Here is a 13,594-nt window from a genome sequence, read left to right as displayed (position 1 = left end):
TTAATTCTCTCCTTCCTGAGCAAGAACTCACTGCCCATCCTTTCTAGGAAGCCTCCTGATGCCTCCTTCCCCTCCCCTCAAGGGCGCGGAGTCCCCCACATCCTGGATGGATACAGGGGCTGGACCAGAAGGGAAACCTCATTCCCGAGTTTGGCTCTGGTTCCCATGCTAGGAGCTTCGCATGCTGAGCCTCAGTTCTGTCATCTGGAAAAGGGGCAGATGGCTAGAACGCCTGAGGAACCGCCAGCATTTCTAAAAACAGCCAACAGCCCGCCTGAGTGAAGGGCGCCACCTGGAGGCTACAACGCAACGTCCTTCCCCTGCAGGATCAGTTCGGTCCCAGAGGGGGCGCAGCATCTCACACAACTAAGGGACCAAGAAGGAAAAAAAAAACCCATCTTTCGGTTTATTGAAGGAGGAAAAGGGGGCGGGAGAGGGGGGGCAATAAAATGCTTTTGCTTTGTTTATAAAGAGCGAGATTTCAGGAGACCCCTTCTCAAGGAGGAGGGGGGCACCTCTCCCCCAACTACAAGCAGCAGCAAAGCCAAGGAGGGGAGAGGGAAACTGGAGGGGCCAAGGGACCCCAAACACCCCCTCGAACAGAAGCCACAAGCTTTCTCCCCCCACCCTCAATGCATCTACCCCAAGGGACCCATCTGGGATGAGGAAGGGGGTATGTACACAGGTGGGGGTAGCACTGGGCTGGGTGGGGGAGGGAATAATTTATCCGCAGCAGCGGTGGGTAGCAAGGGGGTGGGAGGCAGTAGACTGGTGGCAGTGGTGGCCTAGGGGTCCCGTTCTTTCTTAACCTTGATGTCTCCAGCAAGGATAGTAGCGATCTCGCCCTGCATGAAGGCCCAGGGGACAGAAGAGCCCACCAGGGGGCATTTGTCTCCACTGGGGCAGTACACCTCCCCAGCAGGGCCCTGTGCCTTGATGAATTCCCGTGAGCAGGGAAAACAGAACTTGTGTCCGGGCACTGAGGGGCACTGGACGAAGTGGGTGTCTTCCAGACGCTCCCGGCACAGGGTACAGCACAGGGGTGCCCCAGGGGTCGCCCCGGTGCCGCTACCACCCCCGCTAACAGCTTCTGCCCCTGCTGTGGGGCTGACTTCTGCCTCACCGTTGCGGGCCACGAGACGATGCTGGGCAGGAGGCTGGGCTGTGGAAGAGGCGGGGCTGGCACCCCCAGCGCGCACGGGGCCCCCACCCCCGCCAGGGTCCTTGGGGGAGTGGCCCAGGGCCTCAGCCACATTCTTCAGGGCGGCGATGGGTGAGGGCACACCAGGGGTGTCCGCGGAATACGGGCCACCGGGTGCTACCCAGTGCCGCTGCTGCTGTTCCTCGGTGGTCATCTTCCCAGCCGCCTCACCCTCGGGCTCAGGGGACGCTTTGCGACGGCGTGGCGTGGGCGCCAGGTTCCGGGATGGGGCTCGCGGGGGTGGGCCACAGAGAGCTGCCGGGGCTGGCTCTGGGTACTGCTGGGGCAGGGCCTCAGCAGGAGCTGGCTCTCGGAAGCTGCGGACACCGTCGGTTAGCAGCTCCCCCAGCTGGCGCCATTCCCCTGAGCCGTGCCTCCGTTCATATTCGAGGTACTTGAAGCCTGATGAGGCCAGAGCCTTGCCCGGCTCCCGCAGAGCATCATGAAACATCTGGCGAGCCACGGCCAGGACTCCTGCGTACACGTTGCCAGAACCACAGGGGTATTCGGTAAAAAGCTTCAGCTCGAACTCGTAGCCCGGCGGGCGGGCAGTAGCATCAAAAGCGAACACCCGTCCGACCAGCCCGTGATCCTTCTTGAAACGGACATTGAAGGGGGCGCAGGCAGACAGCGCCAGCAGCTGTTCCCGCACAGCTTTGGGGCGCCCGTGCCACTCCTCCGCCCGGCCACGCATGGCCTCGTTCAGTTCTGCCAGACAGTCCGCATTCCTCTGCTGCTTCTCCTTCTCAAAATCGGAGCCAAAAGCTGGACGGGCAGGACTCAAGCCGGGTGCCAGCGTCAGGCCTCGGCTTCCCAGGCCAGACACCGCAGCTGCCAGCAGCCCGGGGGGCACCAAGCTGGGCATGGAGCCAAGCAGGGCCCTCCGCGCCCCCTCCGCCACGGCCTCCTCACGGCCCAGCCCATTAGCCAGGCGGGACCCCAGGGTATACTCCAGAGCGGGCGAGGGCAGGGGGAGGCGGCCCGACGATGTGGCCCTGTCATAGCGGTCCTGGCCAGAGATGCCACCGCCTGTTCCTGACGGCTGGGGCTGGGCCTGCGGAGGCGGTAACTGAGGCCCCTGTGCAGCGGCCGCAGCCAGGTCCTTAGTGGTCGGGTGCTTGAGGGCGGGGGGCCCGGGAGAGCGGCCCTCGGGGAGCACGTGGCTGCGCTTGAGTTGGCGGGCAGCGTCGATGAGCAGCTCGATGCGATCCGCACCCTCGAAGTTCACGCAGCCGCGGCACACCGCCTCGCTGAAGTCCCACACCATGGCCCACGGCATCTTGGGCAGGTCGCACAGGTAGCACCACTGGCGGCGGGACGCCTGCACCGACGCCATGACCCCCGCGCGCGCGCCGCTGAGCCCCGGCGTTCCCCCCGGCTCGCCCCCCCCGCCGATCCAGGCCCGGCCCCCCTTCCCCGCCCCCTGGGCCCTAAGCCTTTTTCCTCACTCCCGCCTCCTTGAAAAGCCTGTTTAGAGGCACGTCGGCGCCCCCACCCGGTCCGGGCTCCGGGCCGAGGCGCACAGCTCAGGCCCCGCGATGGTTCCCGGGCGCCGCCGCCTCGGGCTCCCGCCGCTCCCGCCGCCACCGCCGCCGCCGCTGCAACGGCCGCCGCCGCCTCCACCTCCTTCTGCCCCAGAGGCCGCTTCGCAGGGAAAGTTACATAACGCGCCGGCAAAGCCTTCTGGGAAACGTAGTCCCGCCGGGGCCGATTCTTAAAGGGGACTGCTGGCTGCGGAGGGGCGGGCTCCGACGCGCAAACCCTACTCCTCATCTCGGCGGGGCAGGGAGTTCCACGAGCTCGGAAGAGCTCAGGCACAGTGTATGAGATATGAATGGTTTAGAGCTATCACACATTCAGAAATGGTAGGAAGCGGACAGGCTTTCGGGCGTCTAGTTTCTGTTCCAACTTGCTCTGCAGCTTTAGGCAAAAGTCTTGCTCTTTCTGAGGCTCAATTCCCCGCCCATCAAAGGTGGGCCAATGCCTGGTTAGGGAGGCAACGGCTCCTGGGGCGGGGGCGGAGGGGCTCCGATTGGATGGTTTCAAGGTAGGAGGACGGGACTGGTAACGGGGAGAGAGTGTTTTGCTTGGCACCTACATTTGCCTCCAGTCTTGTATATCATTCTCCGAATGGGGCCGGAAACAGCCGGAGAAAGGGGAAGAACGAAGGCCTCTTCCACAGTTGACTCATCTATTAAAAGAGAGTGGTCGAACGCCCTCGAACTCTGTTCCAGTTCTGCCGGCGCGCTCTGGTCTACAAAGGGTTACCCTGTGTTTCTCCCCCGCTCCCCACCACCACTTTACTACAATTCCCAGAATGCTCTGCAAGGAGGACAAACTGACGCACTTCCGCTGTCTGGGAGGTTCGGGGAGGCCTTCCCGATTCCTGCTGTCTCCCACCCCCGGCTCAATTTCTGGGGGCTTTACGTTTCTGGGAAGCACTGCGTTGAGGGAATCGTCACCCTCTAGTGCTCGCTAATTTGGGGGAAGGGAAGGAGTCCAGAGATGGCCAGCAAGAGTTGTAAGGGTAGTTTTTCTCCAACCTTGAGTGCTTACTATCTGATCGGACCTACCAGGCTTTGGGGACACCCCCACCCCACCCCGCCACCGGGGAAGGATTTCTTCCCAGCATCGGGAACAGTGCGAGTCAGGCTGGAAGAGTAGGGAGGGGAGGAGAGACAAGTCTCCTGGTTCTAACCCCCATCACCCTCTTTCTCTCTCTAAGCCTGGGTCCGTGATAAGCGCTCAAAAATATTTGAATGACTTGTCAGGCTTGCATTCATTAGTGCCTTTCAAACTAATCGGAGTGTCCGCTTCCTCTCCCACATCCCGCTTCAATTCTAGCAGCTCTGATTTTGTTACCCAAACATCAGTGTCAGCTTCACAATTTCACTGAACACCTGGAAACTGACTCCCCTGGGGGAAAAAAGACCATCTACTTTTGCCACATCCTAAGCAATACAGACATACCTCGGAAATATTGCAGGCTCCTTCCAGACTACCACAATACAGCAAGTCAAGTGAACTTTTTGGTTTTTCCAGTGCATGTAAAAGTTTACACTACGCTGCGGTTTATTAAGTGTGCACTAGCATCATGTCCAAAGAAACAATGTATATACCTTAATTTAAAAATATTTTATTGCTAAAAAATGCTAACCATCATCTGAGCTCTCAGAGGTCAATGATCACAGAGCACCGTAACAAATGTAATAATAATGCAAAAGTTGGAAATACTGCACGAATGACCAAAATGTGGCACACATACACGAAGTGAGCAACTGTTGGAAAAATGGCACCGACAGACTTGGCTTGACCCAGGGTTGCCACGAACCTTCAACTTGTAAGAAAATAAAATAAAACGCAGTATCTGTGAAGCGCAATAAAGCAAAGCACAATAAAACGAGGTATGTCTGTATTATGTGCAGAAGTGTAGGTTTTTTATGTACTAGCTGTTTTTTTTCCTGGTACTAGATACATTTTAATGAAGTTTAACACTACATAAGAACCATTAAGAAGGCTATCCATAGGGACGCCTGGGTGGCTCAGTCGGTTAAGCATCCGCCTTTGGCTCAGGTCATGATCTTGGGGTTCTGGGATGGAGCCCGGTTTTCGGGGCCCTGCCCAGCGGGGAGTCTGCTTCTCTACCTACCACTCACCCCGCTTGTGCTCGCTCACGCTCTCTCAAATAAATACATAGAATCTTAAAAAAAAAAAAAAATTGGCCATCCACGCATCACCTAAAATTGCCTTTAAGCCATTCTTCAGTAAACACTAGCGGGGGTCAAGAGTTCTTGCTGGAGTCCAGCTTCAGGTGGGCTGAATTGGGATTGGCCCCTGACAAAGTTTAGGGCAGGTCTCTAAACTCTGGAAAAAACAGAAATCCTCCATAGAGTCCGCTTTTCATCGGGGCCGCTTCAAGTTAAAATGAAAACATGCATATAAATGTTCAGCACGGTGCCTGGCCCAGAAAAGGAGCACCACACATGGAAACTGTTTTTAAGCTGCTCATTAACTCAGAGATGCAACTCTCTTCTGTGTTGGACGCTGAGGACACAGCACTGACTGAGCTAGGCTCAGGCCTTGCCCTGACAACGCTCACCCTAGTGATGGAGGCAGAAGTTCAACTTAGGTTTCCTCAAATGATTATTTAACCACATCCCGCCCCCCCCTTGCTGGGGGAGAAGGAGTGCCAGGAAAGATTTTTCTGAGGAGGTGATATTTGAGCTGAGACCTGAAGGATGGAACTAGAATGGAGCTGTGGACTCTGACATTTTTTATGCCCATTTTACAGATGAGGAAAAGGGAGGCCCGCACAGGGGGCCAGGGCAGCCCCAGGTCTGACCGAATCCAGGGGGGTGGTTATTAACTACTTTGCTACTATGCTTTTGCAGGTTTAGGAGTCAAAAAGAGAAGCAGCTCTTGCCTTCATGGAACTGGGGAGGGGGAGGGATCACCTTAAACAGATAAAGGCATGTGTTCCTTTAGGGCCACAGGACACTAGAAAATAATCTAAGCCATCCTAGCCTGGAGGAGGAAATCCAGAAAGTTCTCCTGGAGGAGAGGACACTTAGGCTGGTATCTGAAGGATGGATAAGTAGGAATAAGATTTCAACACAGAATTTGATGGCTTTAAGGAAAGAAAGGGAAAGAAAGGCGGGGGGGGGGGCTGGAAAACCGGCAGCTCCAGCTTCAAGGGGATGCCACCTGTCCTTGGAGGGTGGGGGCAGGTGTATGTGCCTGTCTCAGAGCCCAAAGTAATTGTATTAAAAATAAGTTTATTCATATCTTGTCACCACCGGGGAGAAAAGAGGGGGTTGAGCTCTGGAGGTCAGAGCCAGCAATGGGAGGCAGAGGGCCCAAGCTGTATTGCGAGAACTCCACCCCCCCTCCCTAGGGTACAGACTGCTGTATCCTTTGTCATTCATATTCTGATTTGTCCACTCCCTCCAAAGTCTGGACTGGGGAAGCGAGCAGGCCCCTACGGTCAATTCTCTTCAAGTCAAGACCAGGAGTTGTTAGGGAAGGGGGTATGTGCAGACCCGCGGGGTTCCCTCCGCAACCCACAAAGGGCGATAATAAATAACAAAATCGATGGCTTAGTAGTTAGGGTTCAGGGAAGCAGCCAGGCAGACAGCGCTGTACTGGAGAAAGGGCCGGGGGGCACCCACCAGCGAGGTCCCCTGAGAATCAGGCACTAACTAGTATAGGGAGTGGGGGTGCTCGTGCCCCTGGAGCAGGGGAGCCGGGGTGCAGCTGAGATGGGGAAGGTGCGTTGCCCTCCTCCCTGGGCTAAGCTGGGGGGAGGAGGTGCAGGCAGAAGGAGCGGAGACAAGCTCAAACCCAACAGCAGATNGGGCGGGGGCGGGGGCAGAGGCGGCGGCAGCCTGTCGACCGCCGTTCCAGGCAGAAGGGGCAGTAGGGCGCTGAGGGCCTCACTCAGTTTGGCCAGTCCCTGCTGCAGGGTGCCAGCCAGCTCCCGGATGGCGTTGGCAGTCTCCTGCTGAGCCCGCAGGAAGTCCAGGGAGGGGTCGGCGGCCGAGGGCGTGGATGGTGGCAGTGGAGGAGGTGGTGGGCTGGGGGACGAGGGTGCCACATGCACTTGCTGAGGTGGCTGGGGTGGTGGCTGCGGCGGCGCAGGGGCTGGGGGCGGCGGAGACAGGGCCAGGCGGGGCAGCTGGACCGTCTGCAGGGCTGGAGGGGGCGGGGACTCACGCTCCTTGGGCGGAGGGCAGCCCCCTTCCTGGGGACTGCAGGAGGGCCGGGCCCACTGCTCGGGGCTGCTGGAGCCCCCCTTGCTGTGGGCTGGTGTCTCTGTGGAGAGAGAAATGTAGGTAAGGTGACGGTGACGCCCAATGCTGTCTTGATTTCCCCTTTCCACTTCCCATCCACCCTGGCCCCAGAGCCATCTTTTCAACACCCGAGTCAGACCATGCCTTGGAGGAGAACGTAGGGGAGTCAGTATATTTAACAACCACCTAAGGGCTGATGCCGGCCTTAGTGGGAACGGGGTCCTGGAGGCCCCCTGCTGAGCCAGGCAGGACCAATGTTCTAGAAGGTTCTGAACTCTCTAGACACTCCCCTCACCACACACCTCTCAGGCCGCATTGCTGGGCTCTGTCCAGTCAGGTGGTAGGAGTCCTATCTCAGCTGTGGTCTGTACCAGTTCAACCCCAAGCCTGCGGCTCTTGCCCAGCTCCTCTCACCTGAGATTTCATTCAGGCTCCTCCACTTGAACAGAGTCTGCCAACAGAGGCTCCCAGGTTTCTGGGCCCAGCCCGAAACCTCTACTCCAGCTGAGTGCTTGGCATACCCCCTTGATGATCATCGAGCAATGCCTCACCCTCTCTGGCCCAGAGCTGAGCTCCTGGTCCTCCCGCATCCCGGCCCTCCCTCAGCCAGGCATCCCCGTCTCCCGCTGATGACCTCTCCAGCTCTCCAGTCCTTCCTGCCACCCGGACCCAAAACTTTTCACTCCTTTTCTCTCCCAAGACACCGTCTGTGTGCAGACGCGACTGGCTCTGCCTCCGAACTGTTTTCAACATCCAACCTGTTTGCTTTGTCCACCTCCACAGCCCCTCTTAATCCAACCACCAGCATCTCCCACTTGGACCGTGGAAGTCCCGCCAAAGGAACGTGTCAGTTATGCTACCCGCAGAGGACCACATAGCCTCTGATCCCTTTATATGAAATGTCCAAAATTAGGCAATCTACAAGAGACAGAGAGTAGGTAAGTGGTCGCCTGGGGCTCCGCGGAGCCGGGGACGATGGCTAAGAGGTGTAGGGTGGGGGTGGGGGGTTTCTTTTTGGAGCGATGAAACTGTTCTAACATTGATGGTAGTGATGGTTGTACACTCCATGAATATGCTAAAAGCTCCTGCATTGTCTGTTTTAAATGGGTGGCGATAGGGTATGGGAATTGTATCTCAATAAAGGTGTGTGAAAAACACAAGTCAGAGGTGGTCCTTCTCTGCTCAAAAGCTCCCTGGGGCTCTCCTCTCTCAGAGTAAAAGCAAAGCCCTTGAGGCCCCCAAGGCTCTGCAGAATTTGCCCCACTGCCTCCCTGACCTCATCTACACCCCTCCCCTTTGTATCTCATTCCTAAGGCCTCATTGGCCTTCTTGTCGTCCACAAACACAACAGGTCTGCCCCTGCCTCAGGGCCTTTGCACTTGCTGTTCCTTGGCCTGAAAAGCTCTTTCCCCAGACACCTGCCTGGCTCCCCCTCCCTCAGCTCCTCTGCTCAAATGTGGCCTCCTTGGGAAGACCTTCCCTGACCTGCTGTCTACAGTAGCTCCCGTCTCTGTCCTTTTCTCTCTCCTAACCCTACCTGATTTCTTTTATACCACTTATCTCCACCTGGCATGGGGTCGCTCTGTGTTTTTTGTCTGTCTCCTCCTCCTGATGTCAGCTCCATCAGGCAGGGCTTTGTTTTGTTCACCGCTGTTTACCCAGCGCCTAGAACAATGTCCAGCACAAAATTTTTTCTTTAATGAAAAAACAACTGTGGCTTCCAGGGAGTCAGCCCTGATTGGGGCCCTGGGCCCCAGGTCCTTGCCGCAACCCTCCCAAGGCTCCCCAGTACCCACAGGGGACAGGCCAGCCCCTCCTGTAGGCTGCAAGGCCTCAGCTCTTACCTTTTCCTGTCCCTCTTCCTTGGCTCAGGGCCAGTGTACATGCAGTTCCCTCCACCAGGAGTATCCCCCTTGCACGGCCTCTTGGCCAGCTCAGAGACTCCTTCTTTGGGGAATCCTGCCTCCTGCTCCGAGGCCAAATCTGATCTCCCTGCTCTCCTGTCGCAGAAACAGCCAGCCACCTCCACCCTTAAATGCTGGGGGGCCAGCCTCCCTGGGCCAGCCAGGCAGGGGGAGGCGAGGGAGGTGGGGAGAGAGGCGATAACCAGAGCTAACATTTGTTGGACGCTTTCCTGGCCCGGCCCCAGGCAAAGCAGCTAAGCTTTCCTCCTACGTTCTTTCAATGCATCCTCTTGGCCATTCTCTGGGGGTAGGTGCTGTCATTATTTGCCCATTTTACAGATGAGGAGACCCGAGGCCCAGAGAGATGTCACAGGGCTGGTGAATGGGAGAAGAGGTGATTTGAACCCAGGCGGGCTCCAGAACCCATGCTTTTAACCACTTCTCGGACAGGGCTGTGAGTCTCCCTCATAAGGGATATAGGGACTGCTGCTACCCCACTGAAATACGGCTCTTCTAGCCTACCGAACAATAGAAAGTGGCCTGGCCGTTGTGCCCACAGGGAGCACGGAAGAGACACGACAAGATCATTTATCTGCAACTTTTGGGCCTCAATTTCCCCACCTGTAAATAGGTGTGTGTGTGAGCAAAGGACCAAGTGACCCAATAACACAGCATCTCCCTGAGGGCCGTCACAGGGATTAACTGAATCACCCCAGGCACAGGGTTGAGGCCAGTGCCTGGTACACAGTAAATCTTCAACGCAATTATTGTTATTGTGTTTTTTTCAAATATTAGATCAAACAGAAATTACCCTTAGGTCTCCCTCTAGTGTCAACAGAGACGCCTCAGGCTGCCCCAGATACTGTTCCAGTCCTTCCATCAGAGCAGTTCCTCTTTTACGAGTTTACACGAGTTTACACGGTAGGTAATCTCCACGTGAGGTTCCAATCAAAGATGCTTTAAGCACATTCCTGCCCCAGGGCCTTTGCATGTGGGGCTTTCTCTAGCTGAAGTGCTGTTCTCCCAGATATCCACTTGGCTCACTTTCTCTATTCAGGTCTCTGCTCATATTCCACCTTCTCAGAGACACCCTCCCAGACTGCCCGACCTAAAAGCGGCCCCCTTCCATCACTCACTATGCTCCTAATGTGCTTTATTTTTCTTCTTAGTTCTTATCACCTCCTAGTATATGATCTGTTTGGATCTACTTGTTTGTGGTCTGTCTCCAATCACTGGGATGCCAGCTCCATTGTCTTTTTCTCCACAGTATTCCCAGCATCTACCACTGTGCCTGCCTTGAAAGAGGTGCTCAATAAATATTTGTTGAATTAATGAAAGAATAAAATAGCTGTACAGCTCTTGAAAAAATATGTTTGCCATCTCTGCTCTGGTTCAATGTGGCCATTCCACAGATAGAAACAATGAGGTCTGAGATTCATATTGAGAACAAGGGTCCCAAGTGACTGGGTCTCTCTCTCCTGCCAAAGACGCTTTCAGGCCTCCCGAATGCCCTGAAGATAAAGTCCAAAGTGCTGACCTTCACTTACACACCGTGTGTGATCTAATTCTGGCAAGCCCATTAACTCTCAGTCAATATTAATTGTTGCTGTTATTGCCAGGCAATCTAGCCCAGTGGTTAAGTTAAGGGCATGCACTGTGAGTTGGACACAACCTATATTTGAATCCCAATTCTACTACTTACTTGCTGTGTGACCTTGGGTAAGTGAATAAACCTCTCTGAATCACATGATCCTGAACTTGTTTGATCACTTCCATGTTCTTCCCTTCCTCAAAACCCTTCAGTGACTCCTTACAACACTTAGGATGAAATTCCTCACCTCAGCCTAAAAGGCACCGCATGGTCTGGCCTTTGCTGGCCTCTCTGACCTCACCTCGAAACATTTCCTTTCTTCAATCTTTTTACTTTCCCTCTCCTCTAACTTGGAAACTTCTCAGTTCCTAAACTGAGTAAGCCTTCTTGTCTCAAAGCCACTGTACATGCTGTTCCTTCTACCAGGAACACTTCCTCAGCTCCTCATTCTCACTCTGCGTCTCTGGTGCCTCCTACTCCAGGAAGCCTTCCTTGACCTCCAAGCCTGGGTCAGGTGCCCCTCCCCTGCACTCCCACAGCTCAGCCCCAGGAGGGCAGGGCTGGGGATGTCTCAGTCACCACTGTGTCCCCAGCACTGCCCAGCTCAGTGCAGATGCTCCGGAAATAGCTGTCGAAGAAAGAATAATCTAGAGTCAAGGCTAAGTGGGAAGTCTTTGTACTCTGCTTTCCACACTTGCCCTACTCATGGCATGACCTTGGGAAAGTTACCAAACCTCTTGGAGTCTTTGATTTATAAAATGGTAAAATAGTTCATACCTCCCAGCGTTAGTAATCCTATCAAAAGCTAACGGGGAGTATCAGAAGGAGCTGTACTAAGCAATTTACACATATTAACTCATTTAATCTTCACAGCAAGCTTTTGAGGTGGGGACTTTTTATTTCATACCCATTTTACAGAGGTGGAAACTGACCTGCAGTAACTTACCCAGAATGACACAGCTGAGTGGCAAAGTTGTAACAGGAGCTCAGACAGTCTGCCTCCATAGTCACTACCTTACATTGCCTTTAATGAAATCCTGTGTGTGCTTTTAATCCCAGGTGTGGACTCTGGAGCCAGGCCTCCTAGGTCTAGGTTCCGTTCAGGACCTGACAGTCATAAGCTGTGAGACTTTGGGCCAGTCATTTCACTTCTCTGAGCCTCAGTTTCCCCGGATTTAAAATGGGCATAATTACAGCACCCACCTCACAGGGTTGTGAGGATGTGATGAGCCACGGACAGGGCTCGGAACGGTGCCAAGCACAGAGCTGGCTTGGTGACCGTCTCCTCTGTCTAAGGCGATGCTGAAGGAACTCACCTGCCCGTCGGTCCTCCCTGCGGTCTTCGGACAACACGCAGCGTTGGGTGCCGGCACTTGGGGCGGGCGGCTGTGAGGAAGCCGCCCCGGAGGGCTGCTCGGCCCCTGCACCAGCTCCTGGCCCCGCCACACCCGGCCCCAGGATGGCAAAAATGGTCTCCTCCTCAGCGGAGAAGGCGTCCTCGGCGGCAGGCCCGGCGCCCTGCGTGGAGTGCGGCACGCGGGCCAGCTTCTCCTTGGTGCGGCGCTTGAAGTCATTCCAGCGTTTCTGCACCTCTTGGCCGGTGCGCTTCCAGCTGGTGATGCCGTTGATCTTGGCGGCGATGCCGTCCCACACACGCCGCCGCTCTGCCACGCTCACCCGACGGCTCTGCGCGCCGTAGAGCTGCGGGTAGTGGGCACGCACCTCGCGGATCAAGATCTGGTTCTCCTCGAACGAGAAGCGCGGCTTGCGCAGCCGGGTGGTCTCTTCCGCTTCGCCCGCCGCCGCCGAGGCCATGGCGCCCCCCGACGCCGCCGTCCGGCCCCTTGGCGCATGGGGGGGCGCCGGCGCTGCGGGCACGGCGCACGGCGCTGGCGGGGGCTCGGCGTCCGCGCGCAGCCCGCCCCACCCCGGCCGCCCCGACACCGCCTCCTATGTCCCCGGGGCCAGGGGTTGGAGCGGAGAGTGGCTGGGGGCGACGGGCCACGCGGGACATTCAGAGTGCCTAATAACAGCTGACACCCGCTGAGCGCTCCTCTTGTGCCTGGCGCGGCGCAAAGTGCCACGCCGAGGAGTTAATGGAAATTGGGGGAGGGTCTGGAGGGGTGGAGGGAAATGAGAAAAAGCGAAAGAAGAGGGGGTGTCTGCAGGAGTTAGAGGAGAATGGGGGCATAGGAGAATGCGAAATGGAGGGAGAATGGGGGTGTCTCGGGGGTCGAAGAAGCATGGGGGTGATGGGGTAAGGAGATGCTGAAGGAGAGATGCAGCAAGAAGGGGGGATCTGGGGCAGAGGAGCGCTCTGGGGGTTCCGGGGCAACAGGACGTCTGTAAGAACGGTATGAGAAGGGGTCCTCAGAAGGGATGCCCAGGAATAACGGTGAGGTGGGGGCTTCTAGGACAGTGGAAGAGCTGGGACTATAAAATACGAGGGATTAGGGTCTGCGGGGATTGTGGGGGCTCTGGGGACTGCCAGGAATTAAAAGGAGTCTGAGGGTAATGGGGTCCGGGCGTAAGAGGGGACGACGGAGGCGATGGGGGACTCCAGGAAGAGTGAGAGTCATGGAGGGTGGGGACCGAGTCGGGCCGCGGGTCACTCACCGGCGCCGCCGCAGCCCCCGCCTGCCCGTCGGTCAAGGCTCGGGCTTCTGCGGCCTCTTCCCTCCCCCCTCCTCTCTCTTCCCCCTCTGGGCCCCGCCCCCGGCCGCCCCAAGAGCCATGGCGCAGGCGCACCTAGCTCCAGTCAGCCCCCAACGCCCTTACCCGCTTGAGTTTCACGCTCCTCCCACGGCGCAAGCGCAGAATTGCCTTCCACGGGCCTCTCCGAGCGGGGCTTAGCTGCGCAGGCGCAACATTAGCGCTGCGTTAGGTCCCCAGCTTCTTGATGCCTCAGCAGCGTGCGCGGAAAACTCTGTCCACACATGCGCACCCCTGGCTCCCCACTAGCTTTGGTACCCCGGGCTCCGTCCCTGCGCAGGCGTAGCAATCCTTGGAGGAGGTGAGAGAAATGATGGAGAGAGACCGCTGAGAACAAGCGGCGTCCTCGCCTTTCTGACAGTCTTCCTGCCCAACCCAACGCTCTTACTCGGCTTGG

At 56.7% G+C, this 13,594-nt stretch overlaps 2 protein-coding genes across 2 annotated transcripts; both read right to left on the bottom strand.

The window, feature by feature from the left end:
* Window positions 1–382: 382 nt before the first annotated feature.
* On the bottom strand, window positions 383–2,582 carry IRF2BP1 (interferon regulatory factor 2 binding protein 1). The gene has a single exon (XM_002928499.4). The coding sequence runs from the start codon at window positions 2,535–2,537 to the stop codon at window positions 786–788; it is 1,752 nt and encodes a 583-aa protein (XP_002928545.1). The 5' UTR covers window positions 2,538–2,582; the 3' UTR covers window positions 383–785.
* A 90-nt stretch (window positions 2,583–2,672) lies between these two features.
* On the bottom strand, window positions 2,673–13,198 carry MYPOP (Myb related transcription factor, partner of profilin). The gene is made up of 3 exons (XM_034638997.1): window positions 11,802–13,198; window positions 6,542–7,012; window positions 2,673–2,845 (listed from the first exon to the last, which is right to left on the bottom strand). Exons 1-3 carry the CDS (start codon window positions 12,298–12,300, stop codon window positions 2,673–2,675), a joined length of 1,143 nt encoding a protein of 380 aa, XP_034494888.1. The 5' UTR covers window positions 12,301–13,198.
* Between the last annotated feature and the right edge of the window lie 396 nt (window positions 13,199–13,594).

The sequence above is a fragment of the Ailuropoda melanoleuca genome, chromosome 12 (assembly GCF_002007445.2).
Source record: "Ailuropoda melanoleuca isolate Jingjing chromosome 12, ASM200744v2, whole genome shotgun sequence".
NCBI classification, from domain to species: domain Eukaryota; kingdom Metazoa; phylum Chordata; class Mammalia; order Carnivora; family Ursidae; genus Ailuropoda; species Ailuropoda melanoleuca.
The sequence above is the reverse complement of the archived record's forward strand: the minus strand, read 5'-3'. Positions and strand labels throughout refer to the sequence as shown.